Here is a 27,898-nt window from a genome sequence, read left to right on the forward strand (position 1 = left end):
AAAGAAAAAAATTTCAATTGTTAAAAACAGTTGTAAACAAAATGTTTTACTCATTGGCTCATTCTTCAGCTTCAGAAAATTTGCAAAATCGTTTTTCCCAATATGTGAAATTTCCATTTAAAATTAAATTACATATCCTCTTGTTTATTAAACAAAAGCACCAAATTTAATAATACCCATCGTCAAACGAAGCAGGCTGATTTTTCAGGGCTCTGGACCTTTAATTCCTCTGATTCCCACATGAGAATCTTCAGCACTCCAGTCAGCTGACTTTAGACGCCATTTTGTCAGCCATTTCCTACGCTGATCCATTGCCAGCGTCTCTGCACAGCTCAGGACGCCCCGTCCGGCCTCAGCAGCTTCACCTACCCACCCGGGCTCGGTAGACTGTAGCGGACCGCCAACGCCACTGTACCCGGGTGGATGAGAGACTAGCCCAGCGGGTCGGTCGGTTCGGTCTGCACTCAGAAGGACCGTCTCTGCAAGGCGCTTAAGCCCCGAGGGACAGAGCGGAGCGGCACAAGTCACAGGCAGACATGGCTTTGAAGATTGTCAAAGGCAGCATCGATCGGATGTTCGATAAAAATCTCCAGGATTTAGTACGTGGCATTCGGAATCACAAGGAAGATGAGGTAAAAGGAGCACACTCGGCCACCTTGGAACACCTACTAGCAAACATTTAGCAATGTTTTTTATAATTCAACTCATTTTAGCATCACCGTTATACTGCGACTAGCTAACCAACGTTAACGGCTAACAGTGGGTAAGTTAGCCAGACGTTAGAGCCAGCGGTTAGCAGGTAACCAGCCGGGGTTAGGCAGCTGAGTTAGCTTTGCTTTCATGACATTTTTTTTTTACAGAATGAAACCCACCAGGTAGTTTTCAGAACCGTGTCAAGTGTTTGACGAGGTGGCTTATTGCAGGGCTGATACTGCCAGCTGGCTAACAGATGGAGGAAGAAGATGTCAATGAATCACAGTTTACCAGGAAATTACTGCTCAGCATAGCTGAGATCAAAACACACCGAAGGATTACTGAACTGGCCTACAGGCCACACACTGGGGGGCAGAGCAGGCTTCCCACTGGCTTTAATGCTATTACACGTATGATTGGGGGGGGGGAAAACTAGTTAATAACGTATACTACCCTAATATGTTGGTTCGGCGTCTAAATAGCAAAAATGTAAAGAAAACATCCCTCCTCAGTTTCGTTGTGCTGTGCCTTGCAGCCAAAGCTGAGGAGGTTTGTGTCACGTCACATTTTGACCCCCTTGTAGCTACATTATTGTATATTCTTATTTAACCTTCAACCCAGGGCGAAAAACATCCCCATTCTGCTAAAACAGAATAAAATCACAACAATTAAACCTTTTTCGTACACATAATCTGCCTCTGCGACGAATTCGAAGGCAAAAGTCCTAAAAATGTTTCAGCAGTAATTTCCTGATAAACTGTGATTCATTGCCATCTTCTTCCTCCAACTTGTTCTTAAAACGAATGAAGTGAACCTTTTTGAAGCAGCGGCTTTAACATACACATAATGACCTAGCAATGAGCCTGACTCTGTGTTTGATGATATCATCCATGTTGCAGCTCTATGAGCAAAGGCAGTGGGGAGCTCAAACCGATCTTTTAAATCATCTTGTGCTGGTGATGCTTAGCCTGGTTGTTGATGTTGAAATGCTCAGTGGGTACCAGGTAGTGTAATTGGTATATGCAGTCGTAACTAGTGGTTGGTGTTGGATTTCTGTCTAACTTTGGCCGCCTCACAGTCTCATCAATGTTTTGCAGCAACTAAACCAGTAGATTCTATTAAAAAGAAAGAAATCAAATGTTCTAAATAAAACTCTGGGACCTGCTGTGTCCTTCAAGCCTGTTTGGGTTTGATCTCTTGACTCGGATCGTGGTTTTGTACTCGCCGTCAGTTGTAACCTAACCCTGGTCGCCCAGATAAGTTGCTGGTTGCCCAGCCGACAGTGGACAGTTTGCTAAAATATTAATACTACGTCTCTGTGTTCCTGTGAGTGTGTGCTAACCGTGGGCAGCCTGCATTTTCTCTTGCTCTCCGTTTGCTTTTCACATGTGAGCGACATCTTTCACACGGTTTATTCATTCGTTCTCCCTTTGGTGCTTATGCACAGAGAGCAAACGGAAGAAATACGCGGGGATGTCGCTGAACGGTTTAAAGAACTCGTAGAGGAAACGATTTTGAGCTGTTTGTTGGTTTCTTCTGTTTAAAGGAAGGAAATTGGACAACTTGGAGAACTCGCACGCTCTAGTATAGTTCCAGCCCTGTTTAGGTAGAAGCCACTGGCATCAGTGTGTTGGCGTTGCCCCAGTTATTTGAGTTATTTTGATCGGTTCTGAGCGTCATTGAATAAGACTGTCTCTTTTTGTGCAATCTCTGCAAAACGCAGCGTCTCATGGATCGTCAGCAGCAGAGCTCAGCAACCCTTGCCCCCCTCCTCTTGTCACTGTTCCGTCTCATGACTGCATACACATGACCAGCACACTCCACATAGCTATATGTGTTTGTTTTGTGGGGTTGCCCCTCTCAACAATGGCTGACTTGGTTTCTTGCACGAAAGCTGTTGACTCCACACTGCTGAATTAAATGGGTGGTTGTATAAATACTTATTGAATAATTTATTCTATTTATTTGGAGATGATCATTTCAGGATTCTAATTGTTTTTATTTCTTGGTTGGTTCGAGCTTTTTGCTGTTGCATCTGAATGATTCAGAGTATCACATGAATGGTAATTATTTCAGTAGGTGAAAAAGTAAAACTTGTTGAATTGACCATTGTCTAGCAGAGTTGCTTATCAGCCCGTCATAAAAAGTGTAAGTCACAAAAGCTGTTCCTAAAGAAATGGACTTTTCAGTGCTTTGTCCAAGTATATGAAAGGAAAGTTAAGTGGAACGAAAAGATGCTCTACCACCCAGGAGTCAGGACATTCACCTGGATAGATTGCTGATGTGCAGTAATTCTCCAGTCAGAGCACTGAGGTCAACTTCTCAGTTGCTACTGAAAAGACCTGTGAAAAATGAACGGTTATCAAGATTCTTCATTCATCATCATTAAGTTATAGAAGGCTCTGCCTCATATCATGGTTTTTATATCTCTGCTTAAGAAACTCTGCTTTGTGTTTTCTATTTATTTGATTATTATTATTTTTAAATTGTTGGAACTTCAATTCCAATAATTCTAAGGATTTTATTTCACTTCATAATGTTTTTTTTTTTTTTAATTCAGGCTAATTTCACTCATTTGACCCATTTAGTAATAAGCTGCATTTCAATGTGCTTTTTGAAAAAAAAAAAGTTAACATTTGACACCAACAGCAGTAATAAGTTGAATTTTAGAAGTAATAAACCAGACACAGATTAATCAATGTCCTCTTCCATGTTTTACTGCTTTTTTTTTTATTTGAAGTAGTTCAAGACAATTGTATTTGATTACAGCTTGACGTATGACTCAGCTGCCTCCCTGAGCCAACAGTAGGCGCGTCAATAGATACAATCTTGGATGGAGAGCAACATAAAGGGCAGGACTTGTGCAAACTATTTAGTTCCCCCTTCTGTCGACTGGAAAGCGACAACAGAACAACCAGGATCGTTGCAGCTGGCTTTCTGTTGCTCGGTCGAAACGTGCCGCTCCGGATATTGCTCTACCTAATCTGATCTGGTGTCTGCTTTTGTCTATTCTCCCCTTGCCCGCTCCTTTTGTCTGTCCGCAGGCCAAATACATCTCCACATGCATCGACGAGATCAAACAGGAGCTCAAGCAAGACAACATTGCTGTCAAGGCCAATGCTGTGTGCAAGCTCACCTACGTAAGATCCCCTCTGCCTGCACACCCTGCCGCCGCCTGTCACTTCTGCTCCGCACATATACACTCATGCACACACAGATGAGACACTGTGTAGCGCTGACGGTTTAATCCATTCCCTCCCTGCTTCTTCTGGTAGAAGACCATGTCCTCGTTTTTAAGCGCCTGCTAAAAGTGAAAGCGTTGCTCCATGCAGTTTGCAGGGTTAAGTATTGATGTGCATTCCACTGCAAGACAAGTGAGAGAAGCACAGAAAACTGTAGTCAGTTTTGTTTTTGTCTTGTTAGACATTGTGCACTATACTGTTAATCAATTTGCAGTTTTTTTAAGAGAGGAAAAAAGTGATAGAATTTGATTATGTTCAGTTATTATGAATATATGGCGTTATTTATAACTGGAAGGAATGATGCAGATAGATTCACCTTGATATGCAAAACAAAATGATGGTGAAATATTTTTCATGGCTTCTTGTAAAACTTCGTCAGGTGAACTCTGTGACATTGTAGCTGCTTGTAATGTGTAGCAGCTGGAGATTTCACCACTACTAGCAGCAGAATTTCCAATTAAAATGTAATCAGTTTTGTATTTGGAGATTGCAGACGCATCAAGGTTTAAACCTCCATTTATTTTGCCGCCTTTGCTCACATTCAAAGCTTTAGTTTCTGTATTTATCACAGGCACAGTTTAAAGCCGCCCTCTCCTCCTCTTATGCCCACCGTATCCATCCCGTCTGTGTTTCAGCTTCAGATGCTGGGCTACGATGTCAGCTGGGCTGCTTTCAACATCGTTGAAGTCATGAGTTCCTCCAAGTTCACATACAAGGTAGGACTACGGTTTTGTTATTGCTGAGCTCATCTCACAACAGAAGGCTTTTCTGAAAGCAGTACCATGAATTGTCTCTGGGAAATGTGCTGTTCAGGTACATTTCTGTCAACTTGCTGATGAATGTGTTTGCCTTTCTTTTTGCAGAGGATTGGTTACTTGGCAGCCTCGCAGTGCTTTCACGAGAGCACAGATGTCATCATGCTGACAACCAATCAGATCCGAAAGGTCAGCGGTGCACCTGTTTTGTGCGCCTTGATGTTCATGCTTTATTGTGAGCTGACTGGTTTTCATTAAATCAACAATTTTTCTTTCTGGTTTGGCCATTTCCCCCCGCAGGATCTCAGTAGTCCCAACCAGTATGACACAGGTGTTGCCCTAACAGGCCTGTCTTGTTTTGTTACCCCTGATCTGGCACGGGATCTCGCTAATGACATTATGACACTGGTGAGTCACAGAAAATGTCAAGTTTATTTGGATGGTTCATTCTCCAGTGTCCTGTCTTTTTTTCCTGCCCTGCATGTCTGGTTTTCCCTCGAGGCCTTTTTTTTTCAGAATAGATAAGAAATGTATATTCTTTTTAAAATTTGAATAAAACTATCATATTTCTCCTTTCCGTTGCTGTTTTTTACTCAGATGTCCCACACCAAACCCTACATCAGGAAGAAAGCTGTGCTGATCATGTATAAGGTATTTTTAAAGTACCCAGAATCTCTGCGCCCTGCTTTCCCAAGACTCAAGGAGAAACTGGAGGACCCAGATCCAGGTAATTACCAAGACATGTATTTAGTTTGTTGTACAGATATGCATTTTCCATCAGTTTGTGGTGCTTATTGGAGGCATATGTGATGGCACTATGATATGTTGCCATCTAAAACATTTTTTCAAATCATAGATGAATATAATCAACAAAATTATGGGAGCCTGGTGTGTCTTACCAGGACTGTTTTACAGTGAATGGGAAATTAAGGTTACATGGTGCTGCTGTAGTGTTAAAATTAACTGGGGTGTGACATTTTCAAGTGTTAAATCTCATGTCAGCACCCAGCTGAGGGCTGCAGCCTCACAATATAACACATTAAAAATACTTGCAAACAATGTCCCAGGTTTCAGTCTTGCTGCTGTGAGTATTTAAAAAGTCAAACATGAGCTGTAATGCTAAACATTTATATACTTCTACTCATCCATTATTGGAACTTAGATTAAAATGTGGATTCTATTCTATTCTGCAACATAATTTTGTACACAATTTAAAAAACGGTGTAAAATATTTAACCAATTTTTGTGTAAAAAAAAAAAAAAAAATCGGCTGTGCCTGCTACACATAAAACATAATTGTTGTTCTAAATTTTGTTTTTCGTTGTTCTTGCATTGTCATTGGGTTTTTTTCCCCCACTATGCATGATATACACCTTTGAAATAGTCAATTAGTAAAGGTGATTGCATTATAATGCAATCGCATTGACATTGCAATCACATTGGCTTTTTTTCCCTCTGTTTAATTATTTTCTGCTCTCTCTCAGGTGTCCAGTCAGCAGCCGTCAATGTGATTTGTGAGCTGGCGAGGAGAAACCCAAAGAACTATCTGTCTCTCGCCCCCCTTTTCTTCAAGCTTATGACCTCCTCCACCAATAACTGGGTTCTCATTAAGATCATCAAACTGGTAAGTGAACAGGACGACTGGAGCAGCTGCAGCAAACGGAAAAACTAGAAACACGAGAATTGTCAACACCAGTAGGTCTGGAGCAAATAAATAATCCGCTCCAGTGCTTTTTGTTCTGGTGTATTATTTTTTTGTGTGTGTTATACTTTTTAAGTATTTTACTATTTAAAAGAGCACATGTACACTGAGAAAATGATGCTTCTTCTTCCCACAAGATCACATGACACTTTGGATACAACAGATAAAGGATTTCCAACAGAGTTGTGTTGTTTGTAGCTTTACAGTCAGGTTTAATGTGTGCTGAAGCGTCCACATGGAAAACTGGCAAATTCTAACACTGTAACTCCAATATTTAATTTGACAACATTGTCACCCTTTTCCTCTCCTAACAGTTTGGTGCGCTCACACCTCTGGAGCCAAGGTTGGGGAAGAAGCTTATTGAGCCTCTGACAAACTTAATCCACAGGTGAGATCAAAGTCCTGCTTATATTTTTCCTGTGGATGCTAAAATATTCCAATTTGAGGCAAATTAATCTGTTCTTGCTCTTTAACTCTTCTTTCTCTCCCACAGCACCTCTGCCATGTCTTTGCTGTATGAATGTGTCAATACTGTAATTGCAGGTCAGTACTGGGAATCTGTGGGGAATGCATTCAACAAATTCTTGCTGTGTTTCTAAGAGATTAGACTCCGAGATTTAAACCACAACTCCTACTGTTGAGTTTGTAAGCCCTGGAAGTTAAAAATGCATTTTGCCATCCAGTAAATCCCATTTATCCAAATGTGTAAGTCAAACTTCTGTAAAGATTCCAGACCTGAGCTAATCGCCTTGTTGTCCTTCATTGCAGTGTTGATTTCTCTGTCCTCTGGGATGCCCAACCACAGCGCTAGCATCCAGGTAGGGAGCTCCAGTTTTCCATCCCATCTATTTAAGTTGCATTGGAAATTACACTCAATGCAATCCTTTCCACTCCAGCTGAATCATAATGCATGATGAGCAAATGGTCTGTCTGATTGGAAAGCCAAAAGACATTTTTCATTCAGTCAATTTTTCAGTGATCCAGAAAGTTAGGTGCTCCAGATTTTTTTGCATGATATTTCCTTTTGGGAATCAGTCCTGGTGTGGAAAGGTCTAGAAAATTATTAATTCCTCTGCTCCCTTTGTTTTTCTCCTGTTTCTCTGTTTCTTTTTTTCTTTCTCTCTCTCTCCCACAGCTCTGTGTGCAGAAACTGCGAATCCTGATAGAAGACTCGGACCAGAACTGTGAGCCCTCTGTCAATGCCTGCAGTGTGTCATTTTCTCATTGTCTGTGTGTTTCTGACTGTGGAACAGTCGGCCCCCGTAGACGACCAGACCGTAGACCTCCTGACTCTGGATAACTCGAACTTTATTGCACTTTTACTAAATTAGAAGGCCTGCTTGGAATACCATTGTTCCTAAGCAGCATCTGCAAATTGCTGAGTATGACTGTGAAGAAGCTTGCAGTGTTCATTCTCAGACTGCTTCAGTTCGTAGCTCAATAACCATCCAGTTTGAGGGGGGAAAAGGCTTTAAGCTGGAGTTGTGTATTCACAACAGTTTTGGTTTTTATATTGTTGTAGTCAGCCATTCGAGTTATCCGGACACCCATTTCTAGGTAGGTCTGTGCATGTGGTGTAGACAGTGGATTTTTGGTGGTAGTATGTTAGAATTTGAGGTTTAACGTTTTGTTTATCCTTTTATCTTCCGCTGAAAAAATATTCAAGATATTTTGATCAAATGTGGCTTGGTTTTAGAGCATCGTTGTTGGTCCTCTGAGTCTGCTACGTCTAAATAGCGGCCTGTACTGTGATGCAAAACGAATGCCTTCTTATGGTAACTAGAGGTGGTAAACCTTGCTGGAGACTGAACCTGTTTTGTAACAGAGCTTTGGAAATCAGAATAAACATACTGACTGAGAAAGCACTGCCTATCAACCAAAAATGGAAAAAATGTAAAGCATGCATGAACATCATGACCTTTTTTCCCCTCCCTCCTCTTTAGAGCTGGGCTTTGTTTCAGCCTTGCATCTTGCCTTTATCAGAAATTCTTTGAGATATTTTACAGCAGAATGGACACTGAATGCTCTAAAGTTATCAAAATGAGCAATTTTTACTCTAATTTGCTCAGTTTTGTGATCAGCAGGTCAAATAGTAAACAATTATGTTTTCTAATGTATTAAAATTAAAATCCCACAGATTCTCATCAATAAACACGTCAACCAACCGCTTAGTTGAAGTTGGTCATAAGTGTCAGGTAAAAGTTAGATAAATTAGCTTTTTATTCATAAATGAGGATAATCTTAAAAATCCTCACTTAAGTATTGAATTGAAAACTCCTTCTGTGGCCAGACTTAAAAAAATATATAAAAATTTGAAATCTGCATCTCTAGTATTTTGTTAGAAGCAAAGATTAGGCCCTAACATTCATTTATTTTTACTTAAATTCTGAGCTTTCATTTTAGGAAGACTTGCAGAGCTCATAACCAGTTTTTTGATGCTAAATAAAGCGATCTTAAGTGTTTTGTTTTCAGCTCCATGATGAGAAATGGCTCAAATGCAGAGCTAATGCAGCATTCTAAAATTATTAGTTCCCCTTTGGGAAAGTGGTTTTAATGTTTACAGAACAAACTGGCACACTAACAAGCGTGTAACCAGCAGGCTGGCAAACTTGTGTCTTAAATATAAATGGACAATGACAGGGTAAATAAACACTAATGCATAGTCAAGCTGTGTGGTTTTTTTTGAGTTACACTTTGAACTTTTCAGCTTGAATTTAAAACCTGAGGTTGTGTCTGCAGTATTTCAATGAACATGAGTAAGAAATGACAGTGTGGAAAACTGACTAAATGACTTATTTATTTTGTTGCTCACAGTAAAAGAAAATGCATTGTGCAAAAATAGATACCGTTGCATCATATAACTTGTCAAAGATGGTATTAATCGTTATCTGCTGTTTTTGTGAAGTAGCGACGTCAGTGGCTGGCCGTTTGTGTGATGGCGTTCACTGCACCTAGCCTTTCCTCACCCCAAGGTCACTGCTTCACGTTTATTGATTGAGAAAGCTGAGAGGCTTTATTATTCTCTGCCCAATACGATGACTGACAGAATGCCTATTTTAGAAAATCCTTTTGGTGTGTGAGGAACATCTGTCAGGGACTTAAAGGATAAATCAAAACAAAACTAGTCTCCTGTGTGTACGTGTGTTTGTCCTTTCCATTGTCCTGTGTGTTTTGTCTTACTGTTTTCCCCTTTTTTTTTGTTTTTCCTTTTTGAATCCATAGCTTGTAGTAGGACTTATACAGGATGATCTCAGTGAATTAGAAAATCATGAAGTTAATTTATTTCAATAACTCAGTTCATAAGTTCATGACAAAGTGATTCAAGTGTTTATTTCTCCTTAGTTGTGATGATTATGGCATACAGCTAATGAAAACGGAAACTTCTTGAAGAGTCTTTCCTTCACAGTCTTCTTGAGGCTGCCATTATGCTGTTACTTATGCATAGTTTTCTACCACACTTTTTCCATCCACTAATCTTTCCAGTAATTTGCTTTTCTACAAGAGGGTGTGGGTGACTGCAAAGTCATGCCTCTTCCTATTATTGTGCACATGAGTGCAACATTCCTGTAAAAATTCTTCAATTGCTCTTAGGTGATATTCACATTTTCTGAGAAACTTCACTTTAACGTTTTCCTCAGTTGTTGGCCATACTCATTAAAATGAACTGAAATATTTTTTTATATCAGTCTTTTTCTAATTATTCTCATCAAGCTGAGTTTTATTCCTTCAATGGAATCACTGAAGTATTTAAACTTTAAAAAGCCTATTTTACCTGGTTTAGTTCAGCCCTTTTAGGGTGAATGCATTTACAGCTGGACTGGAATATAGCTTAAAATTTCTGAGATAAATAATTAAAATATTAATATCCACATAAATTAATAATTGGCTGTCTAAACAAATTGCTAATCAGCAGACATAAGAACTAGTAAAACATTCGGAACTGTAATCTATCAGGTTCATTGTATGAGGTTGTGTGTTTTCATCTTTGTGCAGTGAAATACTTGGGCTTGCTCGCCATGTCCAAGATCCTGAAGACGCACCCCAAGTCTGTCCAGTCTCATAAGGACCTTATCCTGCAGTGTCTCGATGACAAAGATGAGTCCATTCGTCTCAGAGCGTTGGACCTTCTCTACGGCATGGTATGGAGCTGAAACGACACTCCACACTGTTTGACCCTTGTATGATATATGTAGTCATGCTTGTAAAAGCTATTTTCGTCTCGGTGAAATGTGTAAAATGAAACAGGAGGGAGCACAAAGACGTGGAAGCTGATCTTAATATACATGAAAGTTGATAACGCAGCAAGATGGTTTGAAGAAATTAGTGCTTATCTTATCCAGAATAAGATTAAATCTGTATCGTCAGCTCAGAGTTTTACAAAAATTGGAAGCTGGCAACAAAACCGAGTGCATCTTCAGTTAATTTAGTTTCCTGCAGTATGACGTTTGTTCAGGATGAGTAAACGGGAAGCTCATTGAGCTCATGCATGAAGGAAAATGTGTGTTGTTAGCCTCAGCAATTTGTTTTTATTGTCTTTTTAAGGTAAGAGACTTTGAATCAAACCTTAATTCATCATTACGGATCGCATTTCTGCTTTGTCCAGGTTTCTAAGAAGAACTTGATGGAGATTGTAAAGAAGCTGATGCTGCATGTGGACAAAGCTGAAGGAACCACTTACAGGGATGAACTTCTCACCAAGATCATCGATATCTGCAGCCAGAGCAACTACCAGTACATCACCAACTTTGAATGGTTTGTTTTGCCGTCTGCCTGCGCTCTTTTCTGCCTCATTCAGAGTTTAACTTGGTTGGATTGAACGCCACTCGCTGCCCTGTGCGTGACTGACAGGTACATCAGCATCCTGGTGGAGCTGACCCGATTAGAGGGCACACGACACGGCCACCTCATCGCCTCTCAGATGTTGGACGTTGCCATTCGGGTGAAGGCCATCCGAGCGTTCGCCGTCGCTCAGATGGCCACTTTGCTGGACAACGCCCACCTGCTGACGGGCAACACGCAGCGGAACGGCATCTGCGAGGTTCTGTACGCTGCGGCCTGGATCTGCGGCGAGTTCTCCGAGTGAGTTCACATTTCCACACACAAATGTGCCGAGCGGAGGACTACTCCTAAAGCGGGCAGTTATATAAATCGTATCGTTTTGGTAGACACCTGGAGAACCCGATGCAGACGCTGGAGGCCATGCTGCGGCCGAAGGTGGCCACGCTGCCGGGCCACATCCAGGCTGTGTATGTTCAGAATGCAGCCAAGCTGTTTGCAACGGTGCTGAAGGGCGAGGAGGGGAACACAGACGGCACAGCTGCGCAGGAAGCCAGCCAGCTAATGATAGACAGGCTGCCGCTGTTTGTGCAGAGCGCCAACCTCGAAGTCCAGGAGAGGGTGAGGCAAACGGGGAGCTGAACAGGTCACGCCCGGACAAACTAATCTGGTCAAGTATGTGTAATGCTGACTGGCTCACCTTCTGTCCTCAGGCGTCCTGCATCCTGCAGCTGGTCAAGTACATCCAGAAACTTCAGCAGAAGGACGTGGAAGTGGCAGAGGAAGTCAACGCGCTGTTTGCAGGAGAACTCAACCCTGTGGCCCCGAAAGCGCAGAAGAAAGTTCCTGTTCCTGAAGGGTCAGTATGTTTTTTTTTGTTTTTTTTTTCTTTACCATGTACCGACATATTTAACTACAGCTAAAATTTCAGCGCATTCATAATTATTTTGACTACTGAAGTGTGAAAATCTTTCTATGTTTGTAAAGCCTGGACCTGGACGCCTGGATCAATGAACCGCCGTCTGAAAGTGAGTCTGAGGACGAGCAGCCGAAGGCGATTTTTGCAAAGGAGGAGCCGAAACACTCCAGACCCCGTCACACAGAGGTGGACGAGAAAGAGCTCGCAAGGGTAAGCATGGAGTAACGCAGCGGCTGCACATTTTACTGGCTTCATTTTGTTGCAGAAGATTTTACTCCTGTTATCTGCGTTTCATTATTTAGTGCAAGGCGATGGTTAATGCAAATCTCTTCATTTCACCTTCATTTGCATGTTCTTTTGACATTCTCAATTCTCAAAGATATAGCCTGAATATATTCCTGGCCAGTGTTTGTTTTATAAAAAAAAGTATTGATCTTTAGCTCAGGGTTTAAGCATTATTTATCTGCCTTCCCCTGTGGATCCCTGCTTGTTCTAAAACAGAGTAAGGAGGTTATCCATGGATTAATTCATGATGCAGATTTTATTTATTTCCCAGAGGAGGGAAGCGAGAAAGCAGGAGCAAGCCAACAATCCGTTCTACATCAAGGCTTCCCCGTCCTCTCAGAAGGTATGTTGGTCTTTTCACTCATTTTTTACAAATAATAGTGCTTTGTTTTGCACTCTTTAAATGAAACACTGAGTTAATAGGCAGGTTAGAAACTTAAGGATATTTTTTTATCATTGTTCTTTTGTTCAGGATGATTTTAGAAGAATGTAGAGTATGAAAAAAAATATTTGTATGCCCAGATTTTATTGCGTCTTTAGTCGTCAATGGAATATATCCAATGTTCTGCTCATCCATTTGCGCATCTCGTCCATCAAATTAACAGATATTAACTGCACTGTAATTAAGTTTTTAAAAAATGTTTCTTTTTTATCTCTGTAGGTGTATCAAGAAGCTCCTGGAGTGGAGCACATCCCAGTAGTGCAGATTGACCTCAATGTGCCTCTCAAAGTCCCAGGTGGGGTCAAATATCATAACATTAATCAAAGAAACTTTAAAAACATCTTAATAGTTAAATTAGTCACCAAAATCATATTTAAAATGACTATTCCACAGTGTTTTGCCATTCTCTTGCTTCTTGCCTTCTTTCATTTGTCTTATTTATAAACGACGCCCCTGTTGTTCAGGTCTGCCTATGTCTGATCAGTATGTGAAAATGGAGGAGGAGCGCCGTCAGAAAGAGAGAGCAGAGAAGAAGAAGAAGGAAAAGAAGAAGAGGAAAGAAAAGCGCAGCGGACGAGGGAAGAAACACGATTCGGCTCCGGAGAGCGAAGAGGACATCACTCCAGCTCACATGGTGGACATTGTTACAGAGGAGATGCCAGAGGTAGGCATGCTGGGAGATTGCAATGGTCAATTAGAAACGCCATGAGTTAAGTATCGACCCAGACATCAGTTACTACTACTGTTTTGCTTTTTATTTAAACTTTTCGCTGCTATATGAGTTGATGCATGAAGCCACTAGTAATTTAGGAAAACAAAACTGATTCATCGAGCTGAAGCAGAGCAGTAAATTCACTAAGATACAAAGTAGTGCTTTCAATACGTTTAGGTGCCCTAAAAACCTGGAATATAATAAGAATCAGAGTTTATTTTTTATTTTTAAACCACATCAATGCAGCTAAATCATCATGACTAACCACTACACAAATGGATTTTTATAAACTTGTATTGATGTTACTCTGAATAACTTGTGTAGCTTAGTACCTCTCTGATTGGAGAAAAAAATCAATGTAGATGTCTGAGATATTGGGGAAACTCTGTTTAAATTCCGTTTTAAATCAAAAGTGCTTTCTTTGTTGACATTTTTAGGCATATTTCATATAAAAGAAAATACTCTGGGGAATAAATTGCATCGGATTTCTTAAGTTAATAATTACTGTTACATTTGAGTCTTACAGGGTTAATGAAATCAAGATTTCTTGTTAAAATTGATATTTTGCCAAGGTACTAAGTCTTGTGTTAATTGCTGCATCCTCTTGCTGCCTGCAGAATGCCTTACCCAGTGATGATGATGAAAGAGACCCCACTGACCCCCACAAAGCTCTGGACATCGACCTGGACAAGTGAGTCCACATGGTTCTGATCCTGCTTCAATTTATGTACTGACTAGTTTAACTCTTCATTTCAAACTACATCTACAAAACAATCAGCCCATTTGGTTTTTGTGTTTGTTTTTTTGAGGACTGGGAGGCAACTTGCCAGGAACTCTGTATGGTTTTTTTTTTTTCCTTTTCTTTTTTTGGTAATTTTATCTTAATCTTTTATTTTGAAGTTCTTTGTTTTTTAGTACAGGACTAATTACAGGACTAATAATTATCAAATTCCTACATTTTTTGTGTTAAATTTGTCCTAAATTTTTTTTTTTTCCATTTTCTTCCCACTTTAACTCCTGTTTCCCAACATACGAAGGATTTTAGCCTTGAAACACCTGATTTCTTTTTTCTTAAATACTGTGGGACTTCTCTCAGTGTTCCTGGATGGCTCACCTTTGAATCTAATGGACATGATTAAGAGGCACACAGACGTCAATAATACGGCTCGACAGTCTGGAGCAGATTTGAAAATCTCAAAGCGAATGTTTTCCTGCAATAAAAAAAGCTGATGTGAGAACCACTGAGACTATTTAAGCTCAAAGCTGTTTGACTGAGCTGAAGCTGTACATGTTTAAACAGCTGAGCTAAAATGCCTTTAGAGAAGTATAAATAGCCTGAAAACTTTGACTCTGCACTTTGTGTTGAGATTTCTGACCAAAGCATCAAAGTTGATGCCACTTGGTCCTGTCCTTCCTCACACCCTCATTGCTTTCTGCTTCCTCTTTTCTGTGCTTGCACACAACCGTCACTGTCTCTCGGTGTGGGCAGTTTGATGGAGTCGGCTGGGCGCAGGTGAGTAGAACCCCAGCCACAGGAAGTGGGCTCTGACTGCACACAGACGGGTTTACCGGCTTTGTCTTTCCGCTAATAGATGCCTATATACTTACAATGCAGCTGCCTCATCCTTTTCTAGTCGGAGCTTGCCCTACCTGCTTCCCTTCTTTTCTCTCCCTGCCTTGTGTTTTCTATAACTAGCTGCTTTGGACAATTTATGCAAGTTCTTGTTCTCTTACCCTGATGCCTCCTCCATTCTTTCACGCACCTTTGCACTTAACTTGACAATATCAGCATCTTTTAATTCAAACAAATGTTTTATTTTCTTTTTTGCTCTTTAAACTAAGACTATCAATAAAGCGAAGCATACAAACGTTCATTGGCATGTTGGTGCTGATATTTTCAGGTCTTACAGATCATTAGTAATCTGTCCTGCTGGCATAGGCTCCCAAAAAGCTTTTTTTTCTTGTTTTGTTTCCTTCAAATAATGATATGGTGCATGCATTTAGAGACCTTATCACATGTGGTACATGCCTTAATGCTTCTGTCCACAGTTCCCAAGTCATACCTGACTGCTGGGCCTTTGATGTGCCCTTTGATCAGTGCTAGTGTGTATGTTTGAAAAGCATAATATCAATTGGTTCTCATAAAACTTTTCTATTAAACCCTATCTGTAAGTCATCCTGGGTGAGGTTGGATTATTTAGTTTTAGGAGTAGAATGTACCTTCAAAGGAAGTGAGCATCTTGTTGGACAGTTGTTTACGGATGGATGGGAGGCTTACAAATAAAATGCGTTTCAAGCTAGAGCAGTATGTCTTCTGGCTTCTAAATTTTGTTTTTTACCAAAAAATTACAAAATGGTGTCTGACATCAGACAGAAAGCGTTGTCTGTCCATAGATCTTCACCAGCAGGGGGACACACTGCATGCTGGCCTAGCTTTGAGGGTAAAAAGACATGAAGACTTCTGTGGAGAAATGTTCTGATGTCTAATGTTTCAGGCTTAGAGAAATAGCACAGCTCTGCATTTTGGAAAACCGGAATGTGCCTGAGTATTGCTTTCTGTTCCACTTTAGTATGTCTTGTATTGTCAGCTTGCAAAACAAACTAATACTCATAGTTTTCCAGGTCTTGGCACCAAATCCAAGTGGGTCAGTAGTAACAAAGTCTTGTGAGTTAAGTGATGGGGTTGTGTACATTTTGCTTTTTGTCCAGGCCACTTGCAGACAGCGAGAAGCTGCCGGTCAGGTCACATCGTGCCGCTGAGTCCCAGAAAAGCCCAACAGATGGAGAAACTGAAAATGCGACATTGCAGGAACCCAAGAAGAAGAGCAGCAAAGAAAAGAGAGAGAAGAAGAAAGACAAAGAGAGAGATCGGAAGGTGAAGGAGTTGTTTTGATCATAAAGACCCACACTATTCAGGTTATCTAGTATCATAAGACAGACTGAATATTTAAAATTGTTAATCAGATTTATAAAAGGACATCAGCAAGCTGTCAGCTGCTTTGACTTTGTTCTTTAGCCTGACTGAAACATGAATCTTTTTTTTTTTTTTTTTTTGCTTTTGCAGAAGAGCAAAGAAGAGAAAAAGAAGAAAAAACACAAACATGAAGACAAGGAGGAGGATCTTCTCGGGGGTCAGGCTGACGAACCTGTGCTCCAATCAGAAGAAACGAGTCAAGTGGCAGATCCGCCCACTTCCTCCTCTACCACTGCTGAGGTACTTTCAAAACAAGTCTAAGCCAAAAATGGCTAGCATCTAATAGAAATGATAAATTATGGTGCCGTGCAAAAGTTTTTAAACCCCTCAGCCTAGTTTGGGGTTGACACAATACAGAAAATGTCAAACTTGATACCAATACTAACAAAAATACGCAAGACTATATCACTGCAACTATTTTTCTTTCTTTTTTTAAATTCAGGGTTCTTTTTATTAAAGAGCAGAAAATATTATCAAATATAAAATGACAATGATTTCATTGTTATGATTGGGGGAAAAAAACACAAAGTATAAATCAAATCAGCTCTGACTTTAGAAAAGCATCAACTTAAAAGTCACCTTTTTTCAAAACAGTAGACTACTCTGTTTGACAAGTTTCTGCTCCAATTGTCGACTTCGGTCTGGAACCACTGTGTTAAAATTAAGTTGCTTTATTATCGGTCACATTGGCTTCCATTTCATTTGTCACTGAATAGAGTAGTAATGAAAGGGACGTGCTGATCATTTCGCCACTTAACTACTAAAACAGAGTCTCTGCTGAGGCTCGTTACCCTGTTAACTCATACCTGCAGTTATATCACGATGTGCAGGAACTTTACAACTTTATTATAGCAGTATTAGTTGTAGCGCTGTCCCTCAACTTTTTTCTATTTTGCTGTTTGTATGCCTTATGGGCAAAATGAGCAATGCTTCTGCATTTGCTTTGTCAGCCAAAGAGGGCTGTGAAGACTCTACAGTAACAACCTCTGGCCAGGTTGTTACTGAAGTTTTAAACTTCCAGCAGCAGCAGCTCAGTGTTTAGATTCTTTGACCTGACTGTTCTGGTGATGCTCAGAAGGATCTAAGAGTTTCTGTAGCACTGCTGTGTGACAATGACTTGTTTTCTATCGATTTTGACACAAATGAATTTTGTAGAAGACTGTTTTTTTTTTAGTCTCTATTATATTAAAATAGCTCTTATTTTGACATCCCCAATTTGATTACATTAACACACTGGTGGACTCGGTTTTCCTTCCACTTCGATATTATGCACTACTTTGCTGTCCTGTCAGACATTAAACTTCTCTAATGTCACAAAATATGATGAAGTTTAAGATGTATGAATACTTTTGCAAGGTGCTCTAAACAAACCTACTTAATCAGAAACACTATAACATAAATATTACAGTTGCTGTGAAGAAGATCGCATGTAAACAGATGTTTGATCATCTTCCCTGACTCAGCACTTCCGTTGCTTCTTCCTAGCCTGTCTTTCAACCAGCTCCTCTGGTCTAGTATCAGCTTCCTCATAGCTGACTGCAGTCTCTTGCCAAATGCTTGATTTATTCATGAAATAGCACAGTGTTGTCTCTTGTCTGTTTTCATGAATAGTAGTACAATACAGAAACTGTGTGGCCCTCACCTCCTGCCCCCCCTCTCCCCTCCCTTCCTCTTCTAGGTATCGGATCTGGATTTCTGGCTCTCAAACGCTCCAGTGCCCTCTAACACCCAGGTTGAGTCATTCCCACCCTCCCTCTCTCCACATCCTGCCCTTCTGTTCTCAGTTTGCACATCCCTGTTTCATAATCCTGTGTCTCATGGACCTTCCTCACATGTTGGACCAAACACTGTTTCAGTGGCTTCTCTTCCCTTTTTGTCTCCCCCATCCCCCTCTTCCTACCCACAGGTCATATAAAAGTCTATCCACTCCCACTTTTAAGCGCACATCTTTTTTTCTAGCATGTATGTCTGTGTACTGTCTGTGTGTGCTAGTGGTTCACGTTAGTTCCTGTTTTGCCCAGCGGGTGTCCTTCTATTATTGAGGTCAAAGTGGGAATTTGTTTTGTTGGTGTCCGCGCTGCATCATGATGCGTCTATTGAATCTTCCTTAGCAGTCATGTGGATTTTTGTTTGCTTGTTTTTTTGGGGGGGGCAGGGGTTTGGTCCGTTGTGTGTTTTAATATTAGTCCTGGGAGTATCACCTAGTGAGAGGAAATTCCTATTTGTGAGACTAATTTTGTAGTTAAAAATTTGTCTGAGATTTTCTGATGAAGTCTTTCATGATCTGAGAAAACACCTAAGCAAGGACTTACCTTCAGAGTACTCTGGATTTTGTGTATATTCAGCCGTACAATAGGCATGTTTACTTTAAAAAAACCATTACAGCATTTTGCAGGTGTTTATTTTATATTTTCAGGAACATTATTATAGCTTTTATAATTCTTATTCTTGGCAATGTATGAATAATTGTTTCTTTAAAGAAAATGTAGTTCATAGAGTAGAGCAGAAATGTACAATAACATTTTCAGGTAAGTGTGCCTTTTGCACAGCTTGTTATTCCTATTTGACAAAGCAAAATTAACCTGTCAAGTCAGGATCAGGTGCTCCTTGTTACTGTGACGACAGCCTGGTCACTCTTGTCATTTTTTTCAAAGGTCTCACTAAAATAACTTTAAAAGCATAGGAGTGATATGACAGAAAATCTTAGCGGTTTTGAAGCCGTAGCTCTGTAAAACCTTTGTCCACCCGTTCTGCTAACTTTTAAGTGTTTTCACTGTAGTTTGTGTCGCTGGTTAATGCAGCAGTTTTACACAGCATATAAGGCAGTGAGGCATGTTTATCGTCCTCCCTAATTCACTTGCCTCTTCCGACACAGATGTGGCAAACTTGGCCGTATGTGTTTGTGGTTGCTCCTGCTAATGCATTAATCTGGTGCTTTATGTTTGGGTGTGTGTTCTGAGCAGGAAGCAGCAACAGTAGCAGCAGCAGCCCCAGAGCCCTCCGTCACAGCGCCAGACTCCGAGCCAGATGAACCCAAAGACACAGAAATGGAGGAGACGGTGAGTCACGCTAATAATGTGATCAAAGTTAAACGTTCTGCCGCAGCCCTCAAGATTCCAGTTTACAACACCCTGGCAGGGTTTGTCGCATTGGCAGCTCTCCTTCCAACAAGCTGGGGTGAATGATGTGACATAAACCTGATGGCATCTGTCATATTCTTCTGCTTCAGTCACTTTCACTGTTCAGCTTTTATATATATATATATACTTATTTGTCTGGTCTAACAGTAATTCATGGCTATGTTCTGTGTTTTAATGATTAGAAGTCCTCAAAACACAAGAAGAAGAAGCAGAAAAAGGAGAAGGAGGAGAAGGAGAAGAAAAAGAAGAAGAAGCATCACCACCATCATCATCACCATAGTGACGGTGCTGGAGAGGAGTCTGTTCAGAACGGCACCGTTGAGGAGGAAGAGCCCCTCCCGGTCAGTGTTAAAGCAAATTTATCACCATTGTTTTGCTAGCTCTGTTCAAACTCACTTCCTGCTACAATCACACTTTAGCATATTAAACATCAGTGGCACAGAATGGCTGATGTGACCTGAGCTTTTCTCTCCTTTCAGCCAATGTCCAATTACTGCCTGCTGGCTGAGAACTCCTACATCAAGATGGTGAGTGTCTGGGACGTTTTCTTTTTAAATTTCATTCACCGTTTGGCATCAATATGTTATTTATCTCCCCAGTTTGGTTTCTAATGAACATGAATGATTCTCAGAAGTTGGATTATGTTTGACCTTAAGAAACAGTCAGTACATTTGTCTTTGTTGCTGAATGTTGTTCATCTTAGTTTTTTTGTGTCATTAGCTAAGATTACCCAGCTTTCAGCAGCTGGTATTTCATGTGATAGAGCTACACAAAGTGGTAACTGTGTGAAGTGGAATGAAAAGGAGACATTGTTTTCCACAACTTTTCATTCCACTTCCCTATTGTATGACATTTTGTGTTAGTCTGTCTAATCCCAATACAATGCATTGAAGTTTATGAAATATTAATGTTTTTTCCCCGAGGCTCTAAATTCCACATTGGATTAAAAATAATAATCATTTATGAGAAATACAAAACTTTTCCAACACAATAATGCACTGAGTAAATGAGCTGTTTTCATGTGAAAATGTTACCAATGTATTTATGTTCTGGATTTTCCAATTACGACCTAAAAAAAACCCCCAAGTATTATAAAATAAGAGGGAAAAAAAGCCTAAATTACTTTCTGGTCTCTTGCTCTTTTTAAAGATGATGGAAGATGCTGACGAGGTATTGCTCACCATTCTGTCAGTGACAGAATATCTTCTAAACTCCTTCCTAGATGTGCTGTTCTCTGTCCTTGTTGTTTCTCACAGACTTGCCCTCTGGGTCAGAATACATGAAAGCGTCTGTGGAGTGTTGCTTCAGTTTCTAAGGCTGATGTTTGTCCCTGTGTTTATCTTATTGTGTTCAGACTGGTTCTATGAAGCCCTGCGTCCTCTCATTCCAAACTAATTAATCTAATTTTCTGTGTTTCTTGAAAGTCTTTTTTTATCCATTTTTTTTTCCAAGTTCTGAAATGCTTCGCGAATTAATTAGGTATTGTGACTATGACGTAAAAAAATGTTTGGTTACCTGTCCTGTGTATTCTCAAGGTGTATGACATCCAGGGGAACCTGCAGGATGGCAGCCAGGTGGTTGTGTCTGTTATATTTGAAAACAAGTGCAACAGCTTCCTCAAATCCATGGAGTTCAACGTCTTAGACTCTCTGAACTCCAAACTACAGAGGCCAGAAGGCTCGGGTCCTCACGATGGCCTCGTCGTCCCCTTTCAACTTCCTCCAGGTCAGAAAGGATCTGCAGAATGCCTCATGTGAAAGTCGAGTTGGGCTTTCTAACAATTTCTTTTTCTCTGTTGGTGAAGGAGTGTCCAATGAGGCACGGTTTGTCTTCACTGTGCAAAGCATCGTAATGCCACAGAAACTGAAGGGAACTCTAACCTTCATTGTTAAGGTCGGTATTAATATTCACACGAACAGCGCTGTATCTATAAATAAAACAGAAGCATTATAGAAGAACCGCAAGAACATTTCTACTGACGGTGCTTAACTTATTTTTGTCAAAGGTTTTTCTAAAAGTCTTCATTTTCCTTCTTTTTCATTTTTTAGAGCCAGTCATGGTCTATCGAGGAATTTTTGTTGTTGTTTCTACATTTATTTACACAAATTTCTAATTCAGTCCTCAGACTTTTCAGTATATGTTTTAGAACTTGGTTCATTTCCATTTGAATATGAACTAAGTTATTCTTATTGAATACCATAGAGCAGTGGTTCTCAAACTTTTTTCAGTGATGTACCCCCTTAAAAATATAATTTTAGTGAAGTACCCCCTGACACGGGCAAAACATTTTTGGAATAAAAAAGAGGTACAGTGCTGTAAATACCCTGTAAATACTGAATATAAAATTCAGTGTATGAACACACATTTATATTTTATCGAACTTTTTACAAAATAATTTTTCCCAAGACTTATTATGAGGAGCCTACTGATTTTTTAAAGATATTTTGAAAAGCTTCACGTACCCCCTGCAGTACCTCCACGTACCCCCAGGGGTACGCGTACCCCCATTTGAGAACCACTGCCATAGAGGATGTAATTTATTAATTTTACCAAAACAATAAAAATATATTTGTGTATTGTTTTTATTTTTGCAGAATGAAGACGACTCTACTCATGAGAAACTGGACTTCAAACTGCACTTTACCTGCACCTCCTACTTAATCACTACTCCTTGCTACAGGTGGATGATTTAAACGCACACATGAGCAAATATTTAAAAATGATTGATGTCTTTTCTCAATTTAAAAATAAAAATAGTACAATAACAAAATTCTTGATTTATTTGGGCCCACAAAGCACTTTAATGGAGACACTGTCTGATGTCCATGTGTTCAGCTAAAGCTGGAAAATAACCTTGAGCAAGTCCCAGGGTCGTGACCTCTGTGTGCTTTGTGGGTCATTGGTGCTTTCACACAGTCATGTACACGGCCTAAATGTTTTGTAACCTCAACAGTGTTCTTCATGCTTTAGGGACTTTTTGTAAGTTTAGTTGTCTCTCTTTGCTTTGACACTAACACTTTTGGAATGTGCTTACCGATAACTGCTGAACATTTTGTCCGCTGTCGCAGGTATGCTTTGTAATCTGGTTTGTTCTTTTCAGCGACGCTTTTGCAAAACTGTTGGAGTCGGGAGACCTGAAGAGCAGCTCAATCCGGCTGGAGGGAGTCAACATGCCCTTCCACCATCTGCTGGCCAGGATCTGCTTCCACCACCACTTCTCAGGTAGTCTTTCTGCTTTGGTTTTCAAAAGTTTAAATCACAGTTTTCCATTTGTGTGAGACCATAAAAGCACCCACTCTTGAGTTATTCCACCAACTCTGTTGTAGTCTTTAAGTGGGCAGGTGCTTGCTTAGCACAAGCACCTTCAGTTTCTACTGCCATCAGCATTAGCTGCAGCACTGACGCTTCAGTGCTGCAATAACTCCAGTCGGGCCTGAGATAAAAAAAAACAACAAAACATGCAATTGTTGAAGACTTGAAGCAAGTTCCTGCAAAGTAGTTAAAATATTCTGAGGTGAAAATTAAAATCTCAAAGTAGTTTTAGTTTTTATTTAACAGGAGAATAATAAGAACTCTGAGCTTCAGCTTTAATAAAAGTTATAGAAGAATAAGAATAACTGCAATAATGAGCTCTGTGTCTCACATTGTAAATCCACATTCAGCTCTTTCTTATTTTGTCTACATTTGCCCCTGATGTTTTTTTAACTGAGTTTATAAACATAAATATTGAGATTGTTTTATGTCACAGGTTGGTCTTTATAAATCCCACCTAAAATGACATAAAACTCCAGTTCCTCAGCGCTATTTATCAGTTCAGAAGTAACAATGTATGAATATAGATTGTTGTTTAAATCAACTCTTTAAACTCATTGAGCATTCTTTAGTTGAACTATGGCAAGAAAATTTTTTTATTCTGGCCCCTGATGTCGTCGTACTGGTTAGACATGAACTCCGAGATGCATATTACTAGAACGGAACCTGCTCTTCTTTCTTCCATCTTAGAAATATTGCCAACGCTGGAAATGATCAGTTTCAGGATCCTTTTAAAAAAATTCTCATTAATATAGAGCTCTCAATGGTTCAAAACCTTTATATCTGTCTGACTTGCTTCACTTGCATGCTCCAAGTAGGTCCCTGAGGTCAGCTGATCAGGGTTTTCTGGTTTTCTCTCGTATCAGATTTAAAACTAAAGAGGACGGAGCCTTTGAGGTCCGTGGCGCTGAGATAGTGGAATGCACTTCCACTGTGTGTAACAAGATTAAACAACTTCAGACATTTGTAGAAACGACTTGGGACTTTTTTTTTCTCAGGCATTTATAAATAAATCCCAAGTCATTGCATTTCACATTCTTTGAATTGTTGTCTTTGTTTGCAGGACCTTTTTTATGCTTGTATTCTACATGTGTCTGTATTTTAACTTGCACAGCGCTTTTATGTGTCTCCTCTTTGAGAAGCCCCATATAAAACTTTTTTTACTCGCTTATAAGTGAGACGTAAGATCTTGAGACGTCTGTTTGCAGAGATAACATAAAGTTAAACTTTAGGTTGTTTTGAAAGTAGTCCCAACCCCCATCAGCCAGTTAGATTCTGCTCTCTGTGGGCACTTACCTTCACTGTCCTGGAAAACATCGCCTCTACCAGAGTTTGACATACTGTTGTTACCACTGAAAGAGAAAACATGTAATAGTTAAACATTTTTTTCAATTTAACAATCCAAATATGAAGAAAAAAATGCCAAAGAGGGACCATACCAAGAAGTAACTACAGAAAGTTTTTTTTTCTTCTGAGCTAAGAATCTTGCCACAAGTTTTACTTGTCTTTACTAGGTGTTGGTTATTATCAGTGCCCCCTAGTGTTTCATGTATAGTAAACTTTGTAAGTAGGCTTTGGTTATTAAGAAATTATGAAGTTTATGCAACTCGCCACACAAAAGTCAACCTTTTCCTGTCTTGTCGACAGTATTTCAGTATCAGGCTTTTACAGGGAGAGATGCTCTCATTGACATAATGAGGCTTCTGTCCGAAAAACCAATTAAAATATTACCTATAACACCAGTAAGGAGCAGCCGTGGGTCCACCACAGATGCCTCTTTAATGGGAAACAACCTGAATAATGCTGCTAAGTTTATTCCTCTTGTGATTCTTTGATTAGTTGTGGAGAGGATCGACTCTTGTGCCTCCATGTACAGCAGGTCCATCCAGGGTCACCACGTTTGTCTGCTGGTCAAAACTGTAAGTGACTCTTTGCTTGTTAGCTGTACCTTCATTACCATAGTTAATTTATATGTAAAACATGTAAACAAAAGAAAAAAGAGACGATTAAAAACAGATGTATTTTTAGAGCAACCATTTTTGTTTAATGTGTCCAAAACCTTTTAGTTTTTGTACAATTTAAAACAAAATCATGCTGATTTGCTTTTCTTGTAGCTAGAGCCTCAGATCTTTGTTTAAAAATGTTAAACCTCATCATAAAATGTTATCTTTGTTGCTTGTGCTCTCCCAGTCTGCTCAGACGGTGTCCATCGACGCAAAATGTGACGAGCCGACGCTGCTTGGGAATGTGCTTGATGAGATCAAGCAGACCTTCTCTCAGTGCTGATTGTTTCTGACGGCCCCAGGGTGCACCCGGCCCCTCCATGCCACCCACTCCCTCATTATGGCAACACAATCACATTACGAAACACTGCGACTGGCACCTCCAACTTCACCCTATTTATTAGTCCTCAAATTTTCAAGATTTCTTTCTCCTCACATCCACTCCGATTCCTCTACACTTCTCTCTTTTTTTCCTTTTCAAATTATTTTCCTCTGCACTCTCAGCTCTGTGGTCGTTCAGCCTCGCTGTTGTTTTACAGACTCACTGTCTACATGCATCGTCTTCTCTGTTGTGTACCATGATTTTTACTTGTGTTTTCCAGCTCCTCCTTGCTCTGGATTGCCTCACGTTCTCTTCTCTCCCAGGCCTTATCCCTCCTCCCTCCCGCCCTGCTGGCAGTTCATTCTTTGACAGTCGTGTAATGTAACAACTGGATGTTTGCTGTTGATGGTTGAATTGTATTTTGAGGTTATGTTTGAGGTTTTATGTTTTCGTCTGTAGTTTGTTTTTGTTTGACGTATGGGTTTCTTCTCCTCCTCTTTTGTTTGAAGCCTGTCTTCGCCTTTGTCTCGACTCCCTGCATCCCTCTTACTGAACATTATTGCAGCTCTGCTCTGTGGGCCTGGAAAAACAATGTGACTGACTTTTTTTTTTTCACCTGGGTCCTAGCTGGAAAAAATGTAGTACTCTAACTTAGTCACCTCACCTGGTATATGAAGACTAAACATTTGGGCAGCTGCATTGCCGATGGAGCAGAGAGAAAACCAAAGCTAAATACACTAAAAGGCAGGGATGTTTAAAGGTTTAATAGAAAGCTTTGTCCCTGATTTCTCATTGGTCATGCTCAGAGCAGATGTGGTGTTTTTAGAAACAAAGAAACTTAGTGGGTCAATGGTTCTTTTTTCTTTTCTTTTTTTTTTTGCTCTGTGCCTTTTTTCCTACAGTCTACTCAAGCTCTTCTGAAGAATTGACATATCGTTCCTTCCATGAATTAAATGGCTTTAAATAGTTGATAATAGAAAAACTAGCCACCAGGAAGGCGTATTCTGTGCTAGCAGACGCCGTTCAGGGCCTCTATAGTCCAGTATTGGTTAAATTCCACCGGGAGGAAGCACCTGCTTCGTCTTCTTCTGTTCTTGTGAAATATTTCCGCCTGTGCCACTCGAGTGTTTGCAGCATGATTGTTCCACCCATGTCAGCCGGCACCCAGGTGAAATCCCCGATGTTTCCCTGCCCTTCGGAAAACCGCCTTGCCTCTTTTCATGCTCCGTTGTCATTTTGTTTTTTTTTTCCACCCCAAGGAAGAATTTGCATCCTCTAACAAAACCTTTTTTTTTTTTTTTTTTTAATTGAGTTGTTCATTTTTGACTTCTGACCTTGTTTATCAAGATAAAAACTAGTTTGTTCATATATACTGTTAAGGCCCTTCTTTGCATCAGTCTGCTGTTGTAGATAATGTTGATGTCTGTGACCATCGGGTCAGCCATTCCACTTGATATTCAGTCTAGTTGTAGAGTCTGAATACAGAGGTGATCTGTTGTTTTTCAGGAATGTCAAAAGAAAACGATCATGTATGTATTCCTTGTTCCTGAAAACAACTTCGCTGAATCCAAGAGAAATTGTCTCCTCATTCATTATTATGATCATTGTGTGCATAATATTAGATTAAAATGTGTATATTGCATGATTAGGAATGTAATTTTTTTTCTGTTATTGTTCTATCACAGGACATGCTTAAACAAAGTCATTCCATACTGTCCTTTTTTTTTTTCCTTTCCCTTGAATATGATTTTGTTTACTTGATCATGCTCTATTTTCGATGGCATTGTGTTTTTGTTTTTACCTGTTAAGACGTGATATCACTGAATGTTTTAAATTATTAAACACAAGGGAAAGAAGGGGTTTGGTGTCATGAACACCGAGGGCACGGGGCTCAGAAAACCAGTTTAAAAGTTCACCTGAAGCAGTGTATGGAGAAGCAAACCACTGTCTCAACTCTCTTTGGTTAGCTCATTGTGAGGTCTTCTTCCACGTTTGGCTTGTTACAATGAAATATACGCTCGAATGAAAGATTTTCAACAGTTATTTTTGTTTTCCTTTTCTTCTCCATGCTCAGCTATCAAACATACATTGTAAATGGTCATGATGTCAAGAGGACAACATAAATTATATACTCTCCCTTTAAAGAAAGTCCATCAAAACTAGAAATAAATTCTGGGAGAAGCTTCTGTAGTCTTTTTTTTTTTGTGTTACAAAAAATAAATCAATAAAAACTTGCCTATACCAAATGACTTTTTTTTTTTTGGTCTTTTGACTTTATCTGAACCCTGTCTCTCCCCAGGTGTTACTCCAAAGTTGCCATCAATTGGGGTTACTGCTGGTGTTTTTTTTCCTCTTTAAAATAAGTGTGATACATAGTTGCACAAACTTTCTAAATTAAACTTTTACCAAATTGTCAATTTGTGTTCTGAAAAAATGTTGGCCTTACAATTGTTTTTTGCTTCCTTTTTTTTTGTCACCAAAATATTTCATATCAAAAAACCAGAACTTATTACATAATAACCCACAACATGTAAAGGACACATCACTCGCCACAGTTATGGTCAGTGTTCGTGATTTTGCAAGAAAATGGTTAAATCCATGGTGAAAACCAGTGCGTTCCA

General features: G+C 39.9%; 1 protein-coding gene across 3 annotated transcripts; it reads left to right on the plus strand.

The window, feature by feature from the left end:
• Positions 1–288: 288 nt before the first annotated feature.
• Positions 289–27,511, plus strand: ap3d1 (adaptor related protein complex 3 delta 1 subunit). 3 transcript variants are annotated; one of them, XM_023339389.1, is made up of 34 exons: positions 289–632; positions 3,738–3,833; positions 4,571–4,651; positions 4,799–4,879; positions 4,991–5,098; positions 5,288–5,417; positions 6,175–6,314; positions 6,707–6,780; positions 6,886–6,935; positions 7,161–7,210; positions 7,528–7,576; positions 10,386–10,531; positions 10,996–11,144; positions 11,241–11,471; positions 11,558–11,789; positions 11,882–12,027; positions 12,156–12,297; positions 12,644–12,715; positions 13,034–13,109; positions 13,279–13,478; positions 14,144–14,217; positions 16,236–16,401; positions 16,591–16,740; positions 18,179–18,232; positions 19,464–19,559; positions 19,823–19,981; positions 20,120–20,167; positions 20,790–20,810; positions 21,176–21,365; positions 21,445–21,533; positions 22,235–22,320; positions 22,741–22,862; positions 24,792–24,871; positions 25,143–27,511. In XM_023339389.1, the coding sequence occupies exons 1-34, from the start codon at positions 537–539 to the stop codon at positions 25,236–25,238; spliced, it is 3,780 nt and encodes a 1,259-aa protein (XP_023195157.1). In that variant the 5' UTR covers positions 289–536; the 3' UTR covers positions 25,239–27,511. The 3 variants fall into 3 exon arrangements, with proteins under 3 accessions (XP_023195157.1, XP_023195158.1, XP_023195159.1); XM_023339390.1 differs by lacking the exon at positions 20,790–20,810; XM_023339391.1 differs by lacking the exon at positions 18,179–18,232.
• Positions 27,512–27,898: the final 387 nt, after the last annotated feature.

The sequence above is a fragment of the Xiphophorus maculatus genome, chromosome 9 (assembly GCF_002775205.1).
Source record: "Xiphophorus maculatus strain JP 163 A chromosome 9, X_maculatus-5.0-male, whole genome shotgun sequence".
Classification (NCBI taxonomy): domain Eukaryota; kingdom Metazoa; phylum Chordata; class Actinopteri; order Cyprinodontiformes; family Poeciliidae; genus Xiphophorus; species Xiphophorus maculatus.